At 39.6% G+C, this 21,942-nt stretch overlaps 2 protein-coding genes across 2 annotated transcripts in view; one reads left to right on the top strand and one right to left on the bottom strand.

Moving 5' to 3' along the window:
• Positions 1–714: 714 nt before the first annotated feature.
• LOC306848379 (ES1 protein, mitochondrial-like) lies at positions 715–5,859 on the top strand. The gene is made up of 7 exons (XM_079382891.1): positions 715–1,026; positions 1,173–1,225; positions 2,104–2,217; positions 2,463–2,594; positions 3,128–3,220; positions 3,692–3,857; positions 4,445–5,859. The coding sequence occupies exons 1-7, from the start codon at positions 907–909 to the stop codon at positions 4,577–4,579; spliced, it is 813 nt and encodes a 270-aa protein (XP_079239017.1). The 5' UTR covers positions 715–906; the 3' UTR covers positions 4,580–5,859.
• Positions 4,825–21,942, bottom strand: part of LOC306848835 (uncharacterized protein) — a gene marked incomplete at its 5' end in the record, with an annotated part of 37,540 nt that continues 20,422 nt past the window's right edge. The window contains 19 exons of the mRNA XM_079383585.1: positions 4,825–6,091; positions 6,499–6,702; positions 7,788–7,963; positions 8,109–11,561; positions 11,711–11,747; positions 12,161–12,331; positions 12,551–12,635; positions 12,733–12,971; positions 13,511–13,686; positions 13,803–13,914; positions 14,017–14,167; positions 14,448–14,564; positions 14,730–14,870; positions 14,954–15,096; positions 15,260–15,405; positions 15,561–15,702; positions 16,338–16,455; positions 16,835–16,986; positions 17,470–17,586. Of these exons, the coding sequence (XP_079239711.1) occupies positions 6,512–6,702; positions 7,788–7,963; positions 8,109–11,561; positions 11,711–11,747; positions 12,161–12,331; positions 12,551–12,635; positions 12,733–12,971; positions 13,511–13,686; positions 13,803–13,914; positions 14,017–14,167; positions 14,448–14,564; positions 14,730–14,870; positions 14,954–15,096; positions 15,260–15,405; positions 15,561–15,702; positions 16,338–16,455; positions 16,835–16,986; positions 17,470–17,586 (5,867 nt within the window). The 3' untranslated portion in view covers positions 4,825–6,091; positions 6,499–6,511. The remainder of the gene's footprint in view (positions 6,092–6,498; positions 6,703–7,787; positions 7,964–8,108; positions 11,562–11,710; positions 11,748–12,160; positions 12,332–12,550; positions 12,636–12,732; positions 12,972–13,510; positions 13,687–13,802; positions 13,915–14,016; positions 14,168–14,447; positions 14,565–14,729; positions 14,871–14,953; positions 15,097–15,259; positions 15,406–15,560; positions 15,703–16,337; positions 16,456–16,834; positions 16,987–17,469; positions 17,587–21,942) is intronic.

Here is a 21,942-nt window from a genome sequence, read left to right as displayed (position 1 = left end):
AATATGTGATCATGTCATTTTTTTCTTTTATAGCGATGTTGCATATAGAACTTTATAGGCAATACAACAAAGGGTTGTTATAGTTAATATATAAAAAAACCTTGTTTCTTGAAATAAAATAAACGTTAACTGAAATAAAATTAAAATAAAATTTTTATTATAACTTATAGCAAAAAAGCTACATTTCTTATTTTAATGTAGTTGATGTACTAAAATAACCACAACTGAAAAAAAAGATTAAAAACTATATGGAAAAAACCCCAAAACTGCAAAAAACAACAACAAAAAAAATGATCAAAATATTACTATAAATACTAGTTACAATTTTTGTTATATATAATTGTATAAAAAATAAGAAATGCATATGTACATTTGTGAAATTGTAAAATGTACATGCAAAAAAACTTAAATATAATATTTTACATAGGCCTATGTATATTACAAATAAATGTCTATTTTATTTTATTTGTTATTTATCATAATTATTCAAGAGTTTAGGCAACTACACAATTTATCAAAATTAAATCAAACAATTAAACACCTGTGGAGCTGCGAGCTGGCGACGTGCCAGACAGACACACAGACAGACAGATAGACTGTTTAAGGAGGTAAATGCAGGTAAACGGCCGAAGCCCCAGCAAAGTATCAACGGCCGGGTTTTGACCAAATGACTTAAGGTAATAAGATAATTGAGGAAGGTATTATTAGATAAGCAATGAAGAAAGGAAAAGGGCTGTTCAGACAAAGTATCTTATCTTCTCAGAAACCTAGCTTACAGAGTGACGTCTCACATAAAACATTAGTATAAAACCCAGGGCTTCCTCTGCTGCAGGATCGGACACGCTCAGTTCAGTCTGCACACTCTCTAGCGGTTGATCTCTGTGTTGTAAACTCAGCTGTGTGATCATGTTGGCATCACGAGCACACCTCGCCAAGCAGGCCGCAGCCATGGTGATGCGCCAACCCGCCTGCCTGATGCATCATGGGGGAGACTGGGGCAACTGGGGCAACACCAACATCGCTGTGGTAAGAACATCAGATGCTACACACACACACAAACTGGCAGGTTAAAAATGATGCAAGTATGGAAGCATTCAGTCTTGAATTTCTTATTCGCTATAAGATATAGTCTCTGTTTGATTCTGAATTTGTAACCGGATCTGCTTTCGAAGGTTTTCTCAGGCTGCGGTTGGTGGGATGGAACTGACATCCATGAGGCTGCGTAGTAAGTATACATCAGGGTGCCCTTCAAAATATCATTCCCTATATCATTTATCAGTAAAAACATAGAAGGATCCTTAAAACAAGCTGCATTTATGGGAACACTTTACAATAAGGTCTCATTTGTTAACAAACTAATAATGACCGATAAATGATAAATGTCATGTCAATGTTCATGTTAGTCCAGTGCATTAACTACTGAAAAAATGTAGTAGTAATGTTGAGAATGTGCAATAAAAGTATCGTTCATACTTCGTTCATATTAACTAATGTTTACAAATAAAGCCTTATTGTAAAGTTACTTTAGAAGCCAATTGTGTCTGAGATTGTTGAGATGCAATTAGATTTTTGTCAGTTTTATCAGTGAATTTTGTTGCATTTCTGACTAAATCAAGAAAATTCAATTTGCAAATGAGGTAAAATTAGATCTGATATTTTTCCTTATGCATTGTAAAAGTAATAATTATAATAACTGTAAAAAATACTTTAAAAAATGATTATTTGCAGTGCAGCAGAAGGGCTCTTGCAGTAGCATCATTCAAAACATTAGCCTGTTAATAGCGGAGTGCTCTTATATTTGTATAACGTATGGATCTGTTTGGGTTATGTAAAGAATAATGTACTGTCACTTGGTCGCTATCACACAATAATCTCTCAAGGCAAGGGTTTATTTAGAGATAATGACTGGATGACTGCACATGATCCTTATTACAAGACAACATGCCAAATAAATATATATTGATTTGAACTGAAATGTTAATATCGAGGTTACCTGGTTTAGTTCAATAACTGAGCTTAAAAATATTTTGACAGCTAATTGATCAATCAGAATCAAGTATCCTATAAAATTAAATGAATAAATAATGCTGTGTCTCTTTGAAGCACCATGTACCACTTGAGCCGTAATGGAGCCCGTTTTCAGATCTTTGCCCCAAACCAGCAGCAAATGCACGTCATGGACCACATGAAGATGCAGCCATCATCAAGTGAAAACAGGTAGACATCATTAAAATGAAATATAACATTACATTTACTAACTACACAACCTTTCATATAACCTTTCTACGTATTTCACTCAACTTGTGGAAATAACAAAAAAGTACCATGGAAACATCATGACATCGATATTTGGATGTGCAGCATGGAATTTTTTGAAGTAGCATCACTTTGTAGTGATAGCTCACATTATAGTATATTTTAAAGTACTATGACCATCTGATACCAAACTGTTTCCTCGTCAGGAACATGATGATGGAGTCTGCGCGATTCAGCCACGGCCAGGGCATGATAAAGATGAACGATCTGTCCAAACTGGACGTCAGCAGCTTTGACGCCGTCATCTTCCCTGGAGGCCACGGAATAGTCAAGAACCTGTGAGAGAGACAGCCTTTTAGCTGATGAATGCCAATGCAAATATAAATGTTACTGAAAAGAAATCAATGCAAATACATTCCAAACGAAGTGCATTATCCTGACAGGCCAGATGCACATATAAACCATCAAGAGTCATTGTGGAGTCCGTCTGCACATGCTTAAACATTGATGACACTCAGATTATGTGCAGATTGGCCTTTTCACTATTAGTCACCCCAGATCTACCTCTATTCCTGGAGCGAAAATCCTCTTATTATGTTTCACTATTAGCAAACAATTGGTTAAGGCTAAGTGGAAATAAAGGCAATGGATGAGACTAATCCACGTCTGATCCCAATCCGGTTTCACATAGCCCAATTAGGCTTCAGCACCTTTACGAACTCTAGATCTGAATTGAGAAGGTTTCAAGAAGTGGGTTGATTTTAGCAGAATTTGTTCATTTTTTTATGTCATGTTAAAAAGAAATATTAGCAGGGTAAAAAAAAAAATAGTCAACACTACATTTCTGCTGACTTTCACATTTCATGAGCAGGTCCACCTTCAGCAAAGACGGCAAAGACTGCAAGCTGAATAATGATGTGGAGAGAATTATGAAGGAATTCCACCGCGCTCGCAAGCCCATTGGGTATATGACTCTAAAATATTAAAACTGTGAATATAAAATCTGAATTTCATCCTTGTTTATACTACATAAAGATGAGTGAATGACAGCTTAAGATTCTGCACCGTTTTTAGGTCATTAATCAAATTAGTAACACTGATCACTAATAACACCGATTTTCTTGCTTTATCTACATTTTTTTTATTCAAATTATTCTGATATATTCTAGTAACTGTATCTTAGTTTTTTACCTTTAAATATCACTTTCAAAGTCATTCTGATGGTACACTGACCTTTACTGAGGCGAATAGCTACATTTTCCCCCAAAACGTCTGTTTTTGGACTAAGTTTGGTGAGCGGGGCTTCATAGTCACAAATATATACAGACGACATATAGTTGCTTTAAATCAGGAAAATGTAAATTAGAAGCATTTTCACTGTAAATATGATTCAGTTAAATCAACTGACCTCAATCCTGCTCTCTCTTTGGCTCAGTCTGTCCAGCATGGCTCCTCTCCTGGCGTGCCGAGTGCTGCCCAATCTGGAAGTCACGATGGGTTACGAGCGCGACGAGAGCAGCCGCTGGGGCCGCTGGCCCAACACCAACATGGTACAGGCGGTCAAGAGCATGGGGGCCCGTCACAACACCCGTGAACCTTACATATCCTTTCACTTTCATTTTTAACATCTGCCAAATGTATTATACAAGTGTAAAACACCATAAAGTGTGCCTTTAAATTATGCAAGTCACTGCATCTCTAAGCATATATGACCCTGGACCACAAAACCAGTCATAAGGGTCAATTGTTTGAAATTGAGATTTATACATAATCTGAAAGCTGAATAAATAAGCTTTCCATTGATGTATGGTTTGTTAGAATAGAATATTTTTCCAAGATAGAACTATGAAAATCTGGAAGCTGAGGGTGCAAAAATAATCAAAATCGCCTTTAAAGTTGTCGAAATGAAGTTCTTAGCAATGCATATTACTAATCAAAAATTAAGTTTTGATATATTTACGGTAGGAAATTTACAAAATATCTTCATGGAACATGATCTTTACTTAATATCCTAATGATTTTTGGCATAAAAGAAAAATCGATAATTTTGACCCATACAATGTATTGTTGGCTATTGCTACAAATATACCTGTGACTTATGACTGCTTTTGTGCTGCAGGGTCACATGTGTCAACTAAACATAATGCCAATATGAAAACATGATTTTTCCCTTAACTGCCCATCTCACGAGGCTTATGTTGACGAGAAAAACAAGGTGATCAGCACTCCAACCTTCATGTGGGAGACTGACTATCACTACCATTACATCTTCGATGGCATCGGGAACATGGTCAAGCACGTCATGCGTATGACTGCCAAGTGATTCCCGTGAGATGCAAGCAAGACACCAGAAGGCTTTCACACTTAACTTTAGGTTGACCTGAATCTGCTATTATGTGGACATACAGAGAGTAAATAAAGAAAAGCATAACAGTGCAACTCCTGTGTTGTACTATGTATCATATAGCATAGACTTCCTCCCACTGTAGATGTAACCAAACCATATACTTGTTATTTTTGAAGTAGATGATAACGGAGTAAATAACTGAAAGGCTCACATGACATAGTAACATTTTAGTGGAACATTTTATTTTACAAATCATACAAAAATGAGCGACAACATTTATAAAAACAAATATAAGAACAGATATAAAACTTTTTTTTCACACAAAACTCTAACTCGGTTCTCACAAATGTAAAAAAACTAATTTTTAAAAAATGTATTACAAAAATGTACAGCAGCATCTTAAATATAAGATAGATTCATGTTTTCTCAAAACATTCATGAACAGTTGTACAAAATTAAAAAAGAAAAGTAAAAATATTTACAACACTAAGCACAGACTTGACAGAGAGCCAGAGATGGATGTCGAGATCCATGAGCATCTGTTTTTGTTTCAGCCATTTTAACGTCATTCAGCTGAGTTCTCTGTATTATAGTGAAACAGACATAGAAGAATTATAAAAGAGAACTGGCTGCAAATATCTTTCTCTTTGGGAATGTTATTACAGTAGTAAAGAGGCCAAATGGTGAGGAGAGTTTGATCGAGTATTAAGAAGGCTAAGCTTCTTAACTCAATATTGGCAATGAATTTTTGCTTTAAATTATAACAGAATTTGGGACTTGACCAAATTGAAAATGACAGAGTTTAAGATGAATTCAGTTTCAAGATATTTTGAAATATACACAAGAATGGAGCCCAAATATACACACAGTAAACAAATACACAACAGCAACATTATATTCATATACATGCACTCACGTATATGTAAAATACAACAACTTTATACATTTCAGTTGCTTGAAATATATTTTCTTGGCTGCAGTATCTGATTGTCAAAGCAGACTTTATGCTATACTGTTGTTTTGGTTCGGCTGATTGGAGAATGTAAAAACCCTTTGGAAGTACAGTTATATTTCCAGCATGTATATTATCCACAATGGATATCAATTTTATTTACAAAATCTGTATCATAACGGTATGCTACTTCTAATTAGTCTTTTCTTATTTTCTGTAAAACTGTACTTCTGTACCTTAACCTTTTAGTCTAGACAGATAGAAGTGTAATCTGGGATTGATGACAACAGATAAATACAAAGTCAACAAAAGACAGAGATACAAAAGCTACATTCCATATACTGTACATTTTTCAAGTTTAGAAAAACCAGTAGGAACTGAATGCACCTTTACAGCATCATGGCAGTGCTCTTTATTCAGCTTCAGGATGAATATACATCAAAACTGGTCAAGGATATTCAAGTCTGCATCCTTTGCTTTCTCAGGATTTGTTAGGTTTGTACTTAAAACCAATTTGTCTTCTTTCTCGGGATGCTCTGGAAATATAAACACAGGGATTGTGGTTAGTTACCTACAAGAGTTAAACCAAATAAAACTTTGGGCTTGCACTGAATTTAACACGGGAACAAGTAAAGCCCTAAACACACTGCATGATTTCCGGCTGTCCCAGACGAAAGATTGGCATCGTGAAACAATCGTGGGCAATTAGAAGTCGCCGCGATTGCATGCAGCGTGTTTCGGGCTTTAGGCATTTTATAATGTCTGTTAACACAACAATTCCTGTTCTTGAGGCCATATGTGAATATATCACTTGCAGAATCTTATATAGTGACATGAACATTTTGCCTACAAAGTGAAGTACTATGCAGATAGCCTGAGTTAAAACAAGTTATAGATCAATATGGATATTTTAGGTCAAAGGAATTAAAAGGAGGGAACGGACCAAGGTAAGGTTCTCAAAGAAGTGCGGAGCTGGAGTCAGAGTCTGGGTCAGGGGGGATGCAGGAATCTTGGGAGCAGGATTGCTGGGCTCTGCGGTACTCCTGGAACTCCTGTCTCAAGGCATTGAAGCGGGCCTCACTGAGGGAACGACTGTACCGTTGCTGAGGATCCTGGGATACTAAGGGAGGGCTGATAGAGTACAGGTCTGGGAGGAGAGGAAAGGAGCAGGAGGAGGAGGAGGAGGAGGATGGGTGAAGTTAAATTGGTACAGTTCAAGGGAAACTTAGGCCCAATCCCAATTATATTTTATACCCCTTCACCTACCCCTTGTCCCTTGTAACAGAGTGTCAAGGGGTAGGGGTGAAAATATTCCCCTAAGAATTGGGGAATATTAACACTACTTTACCGTTACACGTGATCATATGTCGTCTTGCTCCTACAATACACACACCTATACTGGTGTGCATTAGAGCTTTACCATTCTATATTAATGCACTGCTTACTGACACACACACACATCGGAGATCGCACAGCTCACACATCCAGGACCAAAGAAACTTGTCAATGCTGCCCCACGATTTTAATGAACAGTTTAAATACTGAATCGCCACATTATATTCTCCAGCAACAAGAGGATAAAATCACTGTTTTTGAAGTGAACTCACTCATTGTAAAGAGAGACGCGCATACATGCAACTTTCATCTCTCTCTTGAATTAGCAATATTTGAGAAAAAAGTTTAGCGATAGCCCCTCTCAATGCCTATGGTGGTTACAGCCCTGATCAGACGTGAAAATATGTTGTGGCACTATCATGCAGTCTGTAATGATATGACGTTAGCTAACTTTAAAGTTTTTTTGCAAACATTTCTTTGAATAACATGACCGTAAACATGAACTTGCGATTGAATGTAACAAAACAAATGAATACTTTTCATTAAAATCTTTATTAATGTCAAAAATGCTTACATTTATGGTTTTTGTTTTGTTTGCTCGGGCATGCCGTTGTAGCCGGTTTATGCTGATAATTCTCATACCCCTTCGTTTGAAGTGTGGTCCCTAAAAATCTTCATCTGAAGGGCTAGCTGGCCCTTCCCCTTACCCGTAACCCTCCAACCAAAAGTGAATCGAGACACCCCTAGCCCTTTATGTGAACGCGCCAAACGGAGGGGTAGGGGAAAGTGGAAGGGCTAAGGGGTAAAAATGGGATTGGGCCTTAATTTACAATTACATTTGGTGTGGGGAGTGATCAAACATGCTCAAAGAGTAAAGTTAAAGTTTAAAGTTCTTACGTTTACTCTGGAAGTCCTGGAGGCCAGCAGTGGAGCGGGGGCGATCTTGCCTGAACTCCCTGCCTCGCCCAAAGCCTGCATGGGTCCGCTCCATCTTCATGGCCTCCAGGATGTCAGGATCCACAGAGCATTCCACAGCATCCCATTCGTAACTCTCATCTACTGAGGTATTTCTTCTAGACACACACATATGCAACAATACACAGTGAGACATACAAAATGACAGTGATAGAAATGTTTACAAAACAAAATAAGAAATTGGTAACTGTTTTAGCTGTCTTTGCTGAGGTCTTGTCTCAAGCATTTCTGTATCAGCTTCACCTTTTGGACCTCTGTTCTCTCACGTCTTTGTCTGGCCTGTGCATCTCACTCTCCTCGGTGGTCTCTGGCGAGCTGAGTAAGGTTGGGGTGATTGAGAGAGACTGGCGTAGATGCCCGTGTCCATACGGTCCCACACTACCCCTTCCACTGCTCTGGCTGGCGTAACTGGCTCTGCCCCCATCACCTCTTATATCCCGGCCTTCTTTCTCTGTGAAGCCCCTAGCTGCACCCATCCCTTTGTCTAACTGTCTCGGAAAGTCTTGCTCTCGTTGGGGGAAGGATGTATGATATGGTGAGGGCCAGCTGTAACCTCTGGGTAGGAAAGGCCTTGGTGGACCCCTTCTGGGTTCTGTAGGATGCAGGTAGTCCACCCTGGCCACTGGTCTGGTAGGGCCAAAATGTCGAGAGGCGTCTTGTGGGACATACTTGTGCTGGACTGACCTGAGTGTTTCCTGATAAGACAGAGGCCACCTAGAAGAATCTGGAAAGACTGCTCCCTGTCGACGTGGATCTGATCCCCTCCTGGAAGGAAGGGACGATTCCATGTGTTGTGGTGGATCTGGGACCGAGGGACCAGGTGGGTGATAGGGAGGTTGCATGTCAGTTCTTTCAATATGCTGCCATCTCTCTAGACTGTAGCTGTTAGGAGGCTGAAAGGGCACTGTCCCTCGCCATGATGGGCCAGACATGGGATAGTAACATGCAGGAGTACGACCCAAACTGTATGATTTGAGCCTTATATCTGGATGGGGAAATTCATCTCTGTAACAGCTCTCAGATATATAAGCTGTTGGATTTTCAAAATGTTCCCATCTAGAACCTAAACTAATGGATTTTTTTAGGAAAGGACGTGGTTGCCCGACTCCAGAGAGGGTCCTACAGGGACCAATGCTGACTGATTTTTTCATGAAAGGTACTGGAGCCTGATAGATCCTTGAGGATATCATGTTTGTCCGGTCACCCTGAGTCTGAGGTTTTTGATATTGTTCAGATGTAGAGTCTGGACATTTGGAAACTATTGCTGCCATGCTTTTAGCTGTGCTAATTAATGTCTGTGCTGGACCACGCTGAGTAAATTCTTGTTTTTGAGACCCTGAACTCTGAGAAAGCAAAGGCTGAGAACTCTTTTCCTTTTCTTTAGACGGTGAGAAGCCTTTACTGCTTGTGTCTGAGGTACCTGATTTATCACAAGTATCTCTTGCCTCTAATTGTGAACATGGTTCAGAAACTGGAATACTTCCAGGTTTATCATGTTCTACAGGAATGTTCAGGGTGCTATGGTCACGAACAGCCACATTCTGCTGACAAATATTGGTCTCAGAGTGGTCCTGATCATGTTTTTCCCAGATTTTGGGTACAACATCAGGCTCATCTCTTAACAGTGTCCCCGTTTCTGCCTCGACACCGGGTTTAACAGATTCCGAAGACTCAGTCACTTCTACTGGATCATCTACACTCATTTCAATGAAACCCGGAAGACTCAGGTATTCCAGGATAGTGCTGGTCTGCAGTGGCGACATCCTGGCTGGTTGGGGAGCAAGCCTAACTTTCACTGATTCTGACATTCTCGAGAAATTTGACTGATCACTTTCTGCCTCATTTTCTAACAGGGTCAGCGGTGAGATCCGACTAGGGCTTTCACTGAAAACACATTTGTCACTCTTTCTGGATCGAGCCCGGATACCCTCTTTCTCTTGGTCACTGTAAGGCAATATGGAGCTGGAATCATCACTCACTATGACTTTTCCCTTTGCTCCTGCTTTCTGATGATCATAGGGCAATGTAGAGCAGCCTGATGGATTACGACTCAGTCTGTCTTTTTGAACAACCCTTACTTGCTCCATGTCTGTAACACTTTGAATCCTGGAATTAAGGTAATGTAGGTTAGAACCAGTATCTCTATCTTCTCCTGCCACCACTTTGTGCAGCTCAGATGGTTTAGGACTCAAGCAGGCAGAGGTTGTTGAACTAAATGCCAGAGCCTCTTTTTCAATTTTTCTTTCTTGCAACCATCCTTCCTCAACTAAAGTACTGTTGGGCAGCTCCTCCTCCTCTTCCAGGTGACTCTCTGGGTGTCTAGCTTGTGCCCCACTGAGGTTGGTTCTACTGTGAGAGGGTATGTCCCTGGTAGGAGAGAAAAGTGAGAGAGAGGTATATTGTGTGGCTGGTGAATGAGAAACATCTGCTTCAACTGAATCTTCAACACTGGCAATGCCTTGCTGATGTGTATGAGGGTAGAGTGAGCGAGGTGTGTTCCCTTCAGACAGGCTCTGCACCGGCACCTGGCTGGTGGGGGATGTCACAGGGCTTATGTCCCACTGGATGTATGTAGAAGATAAGGAGGGAAGTCTCTCCATGGGACTGCTGGTGTTGCCGAAATAACAGCCTCTTCTATAGTCTGATACACGTGGGGCCAGGCTGCTGGGTCGGGATTTTTGCCGTAAATGGATGTCTTGGGGTTTCCAAATAGGATCTTCAGACTCAACAGCTGTCCATTTTCTTAAGGGACTTGCAGACTTGGCCCGCCTCTGTTCTTGCTCATGTGCCTGTGCCCTTCGGCTGGCCGTGTAGTGATCTAACTCCCTCTCCATTTGCTCACGCTCTTTCACCAGCTTTAAACATTTGCTTAAGTTGTCCCTTTCTCTTTCACCATCCAGCTGAGTTATCATAGTGCTGGGCTCTGTCAGCTGGCTGTCTCCATTGATGGGCTGATAACGTGCTTGGTGGAGCAACCTCTCTCTCTCTAAAGCTCGGGCTTTCCTGGTTAAGCTCGGAAAGATGTCCTCCCTATGACTGGCATTCCGGTATTTTTTTAGTGAGTCACTTGTTCTTTTTTCACTGCAGTCAGAATAAAAGCTGGCCCTCTCCAACAATGCCTCAGAGCAACCCTGCTCATCATCAGAGTAGAAACAGCCATGACGGGAGAAGTTTCTGGCCATTGCCTTCACCCTGCCAGGTGAGTGAGGGGGTCTTTCTTGATCTGGAGAGTCTACTGTCAATACAGAGGGCATCTTTCTCTGTCTATCCCTCTCTGAACTTACAGGATTTGATTGGTTGGACTCTTTAAAAGATCCATTGTTACTCCCGCCACCACTTCCTCTACCAGGGGATTGTGGGAACTCTTTTTTGAGGTTCTTTTTGATGTGGGTTGGTGTGGCGTTTTCTAGGTCATGTTGGATAATGAAGCGCCCATCAGGACTTCTCGATATGGATTCAATAGCAGATGTGGGTGATGAAGATCCCCCAAAGTGGCTTTCAAACTGGGTGTAGTGTGGAGGTGGAGAGGATGAGGACAGAAGCTGCCTTCTCTGATCCTGGTACTCACGGCGGCTGCCTTTATCAAAAGAGGAACGGTCTGAACGATCGGAAGAGGATGAGTTAGGGAAGAAGTTTAAGGGTGGGCATAGCTTTAACTTCAGCACACTGTCGGGACTGTCAGAAGGCGAGTGAGCTCTGTGGAGAAAGAACACAGAGAACATTTAGGGAAGGAAGACAGGAAGGCTTCACCCCTTCAGGTTGCCATTTCAAAACCCCATTGTAGTACAGTGACAAAGATGGAGAAGCGTAGGAATGATACATGCACAGCAAAGATGGACACTTACTGTGGAGATGAACTCTTCTGGAAGGCAGAGGGGATATCTGAAACGTGGGGAGGGTGCAAAGTTCATATCATGCCACATATAATGAGTCATAAGATGAAGTGACAAAAATAAAAGCAGCCTCAACAGATATGCCATGCATAACAACACCACTGACAGCTGAGAACAAATACATGATTTCAAATGTCATGTATCAGTCTTTGAGGCATTAAATGTCTGTACGCTTATAGCGATTGGACTGGAATGGACTTTAAGAATGGACTTGAGGAGGAGTCAGTGCATTGCTCACTATATAAAAACATTTGATTATCCAAGACTTAGTACAACACCCATGTATCTGAATGCTGCAGCCCCAAATAAGTTTAAGAGCATGCAAAATGTGTTTATAGTGGTGTAATTTTAGTTGAAAAAAATCATATTCAATGACCCTGTAAACTTCATCACTGCTTTTACCATCTCTCTTTTTCCTTCGCCGTTGTCTCCTCCTACTGTTCATAACACAAGATGTCACCAGAGAGAGGATGATGGCAACAAACAGGAAACACACACCCCCAATCACACCAGCCAGCAGGGGCTCAGGAACAAAGGCCAGGAGACTGGGTGCTGCTGGATACATCTCCATACCTTAAGGTTACACATTACATGTTATCAATTAATAATACAATAAATCAAAAAGAATGGATCACATACCAAAATGACACTTCTGACTTCTTTCAATTTCTCATTAAACCATACTAAAATTCCAAAATATTAATTAGCAGTTTTTCCAAGTCACACAGGGCTGAGAAAAGCCTGAGATGTGTCAATATTAAGTCAAAATACACATTTCTGAGTCAGCCTCACCTTCAGTAGAGATGACAACGGAGTCACTGGGCACACTGACCAGTCTGTCCCTGCAAGACAGAAGACGCAGCTCATAGTTTGAGTCCTGTGGAAATAAATGAAGAGTAAATGACCTGTCAAGTCAAAAGGAATAGGAACATTCAACATCAAGCTGCCATATTCTCAATATTTCACACATTTACCTTCACAAGTCCCTGTACAATCAATTCAGTCACATTGACAGCAATCTCTCTGTCTATAGTGACCCACTCCCCCTTTCCCTGTTTTGCTTGAAGTACAAATGAAGTTAATGGTGGAGACTCTTCTAGAGGTGGCACCCATTGCAGCAACACACCTAGTGATGTACGATTGGCTAACAGCAAGGTGGGAGGGGACAACACTGCAATGGTGGTTACCATAGTAGGACCTTCTGTTGGAGGTGCTGCAATGTAAAAAACATATAAGGATTTACCTCAGCATGCTAGATCATACATCTTGGCCCAAGGCTTTGGAATAACATTAAAGTCCACCAGGGAATGTTTTGAATCAAGTAAGAGAATACAGATCAGAAAAGGAATTACAGACAGTCTAAACCAGGGATCCTCAAATCTGGACCATTCCTGCAGAGTTTAGCTCTAACCCTAATCAAACACAGATTGGACCTTCAGGGAAAGATTTGAGGAACCCTGGTCTAAACCTTACCATGCATAACAGGGTTCCTCAAATCCTGTGAGCCACTACCCTGTAGAGTTTAGCTCCATTTGAAGACACTGAGCAAGCTGATCAATATCTCCAGAGTTACTACAAAATTAAAAGTAGCTGAGTTTGATGTGGGGTTGTGCTAAAGAGGACAGTGGCCCTCTAGGGGCGGATTTGAGGAACTCTGATATGCCTAAGATACATGTCTGTATGTGTAGAGCTAATGTAAGTCTTCATAAAGTGCATAGTTTGTAAATGATGTATGTATAAAAGAGTGCTGACCCAGTGTCCTAATGGTAACAATCTCACTGAAGGGGCCAGAGCCCAATTTGTTTTGGGCAAGAACGCTGAACTGGTAACTAGTGGCAGCTTGCAGACCCGTCACCAGCAGGGAGGTTTTGGATGTTGGCACAGGGATTGACGCCCATTCATGCTTGCCTCTCACAGTAGGCTTTACCCTGATACGGAGAGAGATCAAATATTAAGCTGAGTCGCTACCATCGATACTGCATTTACATTACACTTTTGGTAATGTACTGGGTCACTGGCACTTATGACGCCCTTAGTGACTCACCAAACAGTAAATTTCTGTTTGTATCCTCCATCAAATCCTGGCTTCCAGGACACATTGGCGTGCGTAATCCCTGGATCCACAGACACGGAGGTAACAGCATGGGGACTTGTGCCTACAGACGACAGAGCAGATAATATATTCAATTTCTGTCTGATTTGTTTTTCTATAGGTAAATGAGGGTTATTTCTATTTAATGGGCATCTGTTTTTCTCACCTAGCACTAAAATTGTTGTTGAAGCACTGACAGTAGCCACGCGGTTGGAGGCAAGACACTCCCATGCCCCCTGATGATCTTTACTAAGTGGACGCAGGACCAGAGAGCCATTGGATAGGATTGTAAATGGAGAGTGAGGGGGAGGACCAACCTAGAGAAGATAATAAAGAATCAAAAAGACACTGAAGCAGAATCCGAGGCTTTTAGTCCATGCATGTTAGAAGAAAGGGAAGTGGTGTGTGGCCAAGTATGGTGACCCATACTCGGAATTTGTGCTCTACATTTAACCCATTGAAGTGTACACACAGTAGTGAACATACACCCGGAGCAGTGTACATACACTATGTGCTTTTATTACCAGATATACACACATTTCATACATTGCTGGGCTGAAACAAACTGAAAGCTGCTGGACATTTTTTAAACCTTACCTTATTCCATGTGATGTTAGGGGTTGGGTCGCCCTGAGACTGACAGGGTATCACCAGCTCCCTGCCTACTTCTTGAAGGTACTCGGCACGAGGTGAGACACGGAAAGAAGGGGGGTCCTGTGCACATCACAAGATTGCAAACAAGAGAAATGGTGTCAGCAATCAGTGTCAGGTCAGTCATTAATAAATGCATTTCAAAATGTGGTGACATTTATGAGTAAATTGGAACTATATAAACATATGTCAAAGTATTTACTATTCTAAACAACATATGGTGTTCACCTTCAGGATGACTTTGGTAGGTTCTGATTTGCCCATGGTCCCGTAACTGTTATAGGCTGTACAGGTGTACATGCCCACTGCATCATCATTAGCTGCGGTTATGAACACTGAGCCCTCAGAGTTGACCATCCATCCTGGATACTGACCAATCAAGAATATAAGAATTATGTCATATAGGTCATAATGAAATAAGATGTTTGATGATATAAACATTCATATTGTACCTGCTCCAGGTCCAAGGATGCTCCATCTTTGGTCCAATTAACATACACCATAGGGGGCTCAGCTTGAACTGGGCATATGATCTTTCCCCCCATTCCCATGGGCAGATAAGTCTCACGGGGCATCCGTACCACTCGTGCTGGATCTTTAAGAGAATCAGACTTTTAATTCTATCATTTGCATTATTAACCAAATTACAATCAAGTTTGAACTTTTGAACTTCTCTAGTTTTTTTTTTACCTAGTTTACATGAAACAACAGAACCGACAAATTGCAAATCTAGGATCAACAATTTGCAAAGCACTCACGTTTAACTTTGAGGTAGGCATACGCAGAGGGCGGAGTCATTAGACCATTGGTGGGTGTGCAGGTATAATTCCCAGAGTCCTCAGGGATAAGACCCGAAATAAGGAGGGTCCCGTCCACTAGTATCTTCACCCGTGATTTCAGAATTCTGTAAACACAAACACACATCCAACTGAGGGGCAAACGGATATTGCAAAAATGCCTGACTGTTAATTCACTGGACACTGCGGATGACCAATCAGAGTCTTCCGGTGAGCCCTGTGATACTGTTATATATTTACAGTTAGTATTCTGGTCACTTACTCGATGTGATAGACATTTTGTCCTTGTTTCCACCACTCATACGTGAGGTTAGAAGGATACGCTTCTGCTTGGCATTGCAGAATTGCATCCTGGGACATGTTCATGGTGGTGTCCTCAGGGGGAATGATGATAATTGGAGGACCTGGTTGAAAGCATAAGAGCAAGCAGATGAGATTGAATGCATGCAATCAGCTTTGAAGGGCATTCAGATTCGAGGTTGTTTATTTATGGGTGAGATTTACGCTTAAGTGCCAAAATGCATTGTGCTAAAGCACTACCACCAAAAGAGGGCAGTGTTTGCTCATTGAATCACACTGCTGTTTGCCCGAATAGTTACTCTAAATTCTTATGCTGTGTAAAAGACAGATGTGAGATATTTCTTGTTTGCGGTTTTCAACAATATACAGTATTCTCTTGCTCAATGTTCAGTAGATGACGGATGAAGAAACAAAATGGCAATGCTAGAATCTGCTTTGCACTTGTTGGATTACCAATAGAAAACACTATTCTTTCATCATTACACAATGGAGGAATATGGAATCATTAATGCATTTTATTTTCTTAAAATTGTCTTTCTCAGCACACATCATACACACATTTACAACATGAGAAGTCAAGATTAAGGTTATACACTTTGCACACAAATCCAACTCCACCAAAGATGCCAGTGTTCTCATACCCAATGCTGCTTAAAAACCTTAAAACCCTGCAAGCCTATTCTGTTTGGTGCTGCTGAGTTTCTATGCCCACGTGGACAAGATGTGGTGTGTAACTGACCTTTGACCTGCAGCTGGGTGGTGTGGGTAAGGTTCCCTTCGGAGTTGGACACGTGACACTTGTATATTCCTGCCGTTTCCCTGGTAACCTTGCTTAAAGATAAGGTTTCATTGAGTACCTGTTTGGGGAAAATTAATGTTTAGGTGGTAAACGAGACTAGGAATGAGGAAAATGTGAACAGCCCAAAGTGAACTCTACACTCAAGGCAGCGTGAAACAAGATTTACAAGTAGCTACTTTATGCTTCTGTATTTCTGAGTAAAACAGGATAATCAACGAGGGGGGAAAAAAAGTAGGTTTGATTGTATGAATAATTGCACAGTGAACAGCTGGTTATACATCAAAACAGAGATAGGTAGTCAGAAGGGGAGGGATTCATGAATCATTCACAATAAGACTAAAAACATGTATAAAGAAAGCAAACAAGGTTGATTTTGAATTCATGTTGACTTTCAATGATCTTTATTAACGACCAATCAACTAACAATCTCTGTTTACCTGAATTGTTTCCTGTTTTTTAGCATCACTTCCATCTTTGTTCCAGATGATGGTGGGTTTGGGGTTTCCATGAGCATCACAGCGGAGGCTGAGAGATTCACCCAACATGACCTCCAGAAAGGGAGGAGGAGTCTTTATGAACACCGGAGGAGCTGAAAGAGACATAAAAACCATCAAAGTCATGTTCATAAAAAATTAATTAATTAAAACAATTAAAAATAAATAAAATAATAAATAAAATAAATATTATAAAACTAAATATTTAAAATAAAAAATAAATAATACATAAAACAAATACGTAATATTAAAAAACTAAATAAAATTAAAACAATACAGAAATAATAAACACACAAACAAACAAACATGTTATCTAGCAGACAATTCTAATATCAGATTAATTCTAATATCAGATTGATCAATTAGAATTGATATAAGAATTGATTCTAATATCAGATCTGAAATCATTGCGTTACACTGAGCACAGCATGTCTTCTTTAACTTCTTTAACTCCCAAAGCCATAATTTGCAAGTGAGGAAAAATCTCTAAACATACAACGAAAAACATGTTATTTCCCCATAACCCTGTCAACACAAAGACAAGTTTTCCAGCACACTCATAAACAATGACAGCTTACAAAAGTGCTGTAAACTGAGACTGTGCATATAATGAGGGTAAAGCAGGCCGTGCTGGAGAGATTTGGACTTGAGCGTGAGTTTCTGTCCTCTGTCTTCATTCTGATCGCTCACACATGCTACGGAAACACAATCAGATGCTAAAAGCCAGTCTGAGCCCTTCACAGGATTCACAAGCCAGTGGTAAATGAGTGTGTGTGTGTCAGGAGGAGAGAGTGTGTGATTTTCAGAAGGCATGACAGTCGTTCAGAAGATGTGAGACAGAAAGGTCAGTGTGAAAAGAAAGCATAGATTTGGGTGAAACAGTAAAAATGCTACGATTAGTCTTGGGTGAATGGATGGAGAGAGGCTGATTTTTAAAGCCTATTGCATGAGTTCTGTTGATATCAGAAGAAAACATCATCTGCATCAAACACTGACGTAAGTGTCATGAAAAATGAGACAGGATTATGCAATTCTCGCTTATTCACTGCAACAAAGCTTTCACATGAGCTCCAGATGCTGCTTTAATCAGAAGTTTAATCCTTTTTGTAGGAATAACACGATGCTTTATTATGCCGGTAGCATGAAAATGAAACATAAGAGCACCGTCATAAAATATACATTCTCTTACACAAATGCATGTTCCTATTTCTATGGAACCTAATTGTCAGATTAATTAAAGATTCATGATTAAGTAACACAACTGACATACAACATGGTTTTGGGAGCATTTCTCATTATGCTAGCATTGACATGATAGCAGTGGTATTACAGTATTACTGAAATACTAATATAGGTTTTGTTAATATTTTTAATTAGATGTTATTTTTTATAGAATGACTAGAAGACCTTCTGGGGGTGGTCGGCAACGCCTGTTCACCCAACAGCAGGAACTTGCCATTGTGGAAATGGTTAGGGCAAACAATGCAATTCGTTTCTGCTTTCATTTTCATTTGAGTTAGTTTAAGTCTATTGTTTTTTTAATCAATTTTAATGCACTTTTAGTTATTTTAGTACATCAAGTTAAACTAAAGGAAAATAAGAAATACTGTCTTGGAAACTAGCTGAAAAACATTTTTTATATTTTATATAGTTTATATTTTTATATGTTATTTTATAGCAGGATCTAGAAAAAATCTGATCGTGATTAAACCAGAAAAACGCTAAATAAATGAACAAAAACTATTTTTAAAGCTTGGGCTCCTAAACATTAGATCACTCGCACCCAAAACAGTTATTGTAAATGAAATGATCACAGATAATAATTTTGATGTACTCTGCCTGACTGAAACCTGGCTTAAACCAAATGAATATTTTGGTCTAAATGAGTCTACTCCACCAAGCTACTGTTATAAACATGAGCCCGTCAGACTGGTCGTGGCGGCAGTGTTGCAACAATATATAGTGATATTCTCAATGTTACTCAGAAAACAGGATACAGGAGGTTTAACTCATTCAAAATACTTCTGCTTAATGTCACACTGTTAGATATGCAAAATAAATCTCTCTTATCTCTTGCTCTGGCTACGGTGTATAGACCGCCAGGGCCATATACAGATTTCCTAAAAGAATTTGCAGATTTCCTCTCAGATCTATTGGTTAATGTTGATAAAGTGCTAATTGTCGGAGATTTTAACATTCACGTTGATAATACAAATGATGCGTTAGGACTTGCGTTTACTGACCTAAACTCAAGCAAAACGTCACCGGGCCCACTCATCGTTTTAATCATACGCTAGATTTAATTATATCGCACGGACTTGATCTTACCGATATAGATATCGTACCTCAAAGTGATGATGTTACTGATCATTCCCTTGTATCGTGCATGCTGTGTATTACTGATATTAATTATATGGCTCTGCGTTATCGTCCGAGCAGAACTATTGTTCCAGCCACCAAAGACAGATTCACAAATAACCTGCCTGATTTATCTCAACTCCTCTGTGTACCCATAAATACACCTGAACTAGACGAAATGACTAGCAACATGGGCACTATCTTCTCTAATACATTAGAAGCTCTTGCCCCTCTCAAATTGAAAAAGGTTAGAGAAAAACGTACTGCGCCATGGTACCACAGTTATACCCATTCTCTCAAGAAAGAAACTCGTAATCTTGAGCGCAAATGGAGAAAAACCAACTTGGAAGTTTTTCGAATTGCGTGGAAAAGCAGTATGTCCAGCTATAGGCAGGCTCTAAAAGCTGCTAGGGTAGAGCATATCCGCAAACTCATAGATAATAACCAAAACAATCCAAGGTTCTTATTTAGCACAGTGGCTAGATTAACAAATAAACAGACGCCACCCGATCTAAATATTCCCTAACAGTTTAATAGTAATGACTATGAATTTCTTTACTGATAAAATAGATAACATCAGAAATACAATATCAAATGTAGATTCTACTGCGTCTAGTATTTCAGCTTCATTCATCGCACCCAAAGAAAAACTGCAGTGCTTTACAACTATAGGACAGGAAGAGCTAAATAAACTTATCAGTGCATCTAAACCAACAATGTGTTTATTAGATCCTGTACCCACTAAACTACTGAAAGAGTTGTTACCTGTAGCAGAAGAACCGCTTCTCAATATTATTAACTCATCGTTATCTTTAGGGCACGTCCCAAAACCATTCAAGCTGGCGGTTATTAAGCCTCTTATTAAGAAATCACAACTAGATTCTAATGAACTGGCAAATTACAGACCCATTTCAAATCTCCCGTTTATGTCTAAAGTTTAGAAAAAGTTGTGTCTGCTCAATTGTGCTCCTTCTTGCAAAGAAATGATCTCTATGAAGAATTTCTGTCAGGTTTCAGGCCTCACCATAGTACAGAAACTGCACTTGTTAAAATTACAAATGACTTCAGACCAAGGCTGCATCTCATTGCTAGTATTACTTGATCTTAGTGCTGCGTTCCACACTATAGACCATGACACACTCATAGATCGATTACAAAACTATACTGGTATTCAAGGGCAGGCTTTAAGATGGTTTAGATCCTACCTGTCCGATCGCTACCACTTTGTTCATTTAAATGGGGAGTCATCTCAATTATCACCAGTAAAGTATGGAGTACCACAAGGATCTGTCCTAGGTCCTCTGCTATTTTCAATATATACGTTACCCCTTGCTAATATTACTAGAAAATACGGGATTAGTTTTCATTGTTATGCTGATGATACTCAACTATATATCTCAACAAGACCAGATGAAATTTCTAAACTATCTAATTTCCTCCTATTAAATTCAGATAAGACAGAGATATTACTTATTGGACCAAAAAACAGTACATAAAATCTCTTAGATTACAATTTGCAACTAGACGGATGTACTGTTATGTCCTCTAAAGTCAAAAATCTGGGTGTTATATTAGACAGCAACTTTGAAAATCCTTTGAAAATCATATTTCCCATGTTACAAAAACAGCATTCTTCCATCTCAGAAACATTGCCAAGCTTCGAAACATGCTACCTGTTTCTGATGCAGAAAAGCTAGTTCATGCATTCATGACCTCTAGACTGGACTATTGTAATGCACTGCTAGCTGGTTGTCCTGCATCTTCAATAAACAAGCTACAGATAGTCCAAAATGCAGCGGCTAGAGTTCTTACCAGGTCAAGAAAATATGATCATATTACTCCAATTTTACAGTCTCTGCACTGGCTACCTATTCAGTTCCGTATCATTTACAAAATATTATTACTTGCCTATAAGGCCTAAATGGTTTAGTTCCTGCGTACCTAACTTGTCTTCTACCACGCTACAATCCAACCCGCTCTCTAAGGTCGTAAAACTCTGGACTTTTGGTAGTACCTAGGATAGCAAAGTCTACTAAAGGAGGTAGAGCTTTTTCACATTTGGCTCCCAAACTCTGGAATAGCCTTCCTGATAACGTTCGGTGTTCAGACACACTCTCTGTTTAAATCTAGATTAAAGATACATCTCTTTAGTCAAGCATTCACATAATGCATTTTATAATCTTGTACTGCAGTTATATCTGATCAAATGTACATTATTATTATTCTTTAGCTTGGGCTGAACAAATCATTTTTGCTTAGATGGAACAGCAGCTATGCTAATTATGTCTCTATTTGTTTCTCTGTTGATTAACATCCCGTGGTAACTAGGAATTACAGAAGCTTCAGTCTGGATCCAACCCTTAAATGATCTGAGATGACGAACACCTGAGAAAAGATAATGCCAACCCCTCAGAGGACGCCAACGCTCAGACAGCATACAGAATTAACAAATTTAGCCATAAATTAAATATATTAAGGTTCTGCAGTATATAAATATATTGTGGAACCTTAATTTCCTGTAGAGCTGCTTAATTTCCTGTAGAGCTCCTGTAGAGAGATTTGTATCGTAAAAAGCGCTATACAAATAAACTTGAACTTGAAACTTATTTCAAGTTACATTTTTAAGAATAATAAAATATTTGTATATGACAATGGAATTAATGTTACAGTAAATTTTACAAAACAAAAAAAAA

This window comes from Barbus barbus, assembly GCF_936440315.1.
Source record: "Barbus barbus genome assembly, chromosome: 28".
In the NCBI taxonomy this organism is placed as follows: Eukaryota; Metazoa; Chordata; class Actinopteri; order Cypriniformes; family Cyprinidae; genus Barbus; species Barbus barbus.
This window is presented reverse-complemented; position numbering and strand designations above follow the sequence as displayed.

Bases quoted from the DNA above. Each gene is read 5' to 3' on its own strand.
- LOC306848379 (XM_079382891.1), top strand. From the start codon at position 907: ATGTTGGCATCACGAGCACACCTCGCCAAGCAGGCCGCAGCCATGGTG. The intron at 1,027-1,172 runs GTAAGAACATCA...CTGCTTTCGAAG, and splicing joins GCAACACCAACATCGCTGTG to GTTTTCTCAGGCTGCGGTTG. The intron at 1,226-2,103 runs GTAAGTATACAT...GTCTCTTTGAAG, and splicing joins GACATCCATGAGGCTGCGTA to CACCATGTACCACTTGAGCC.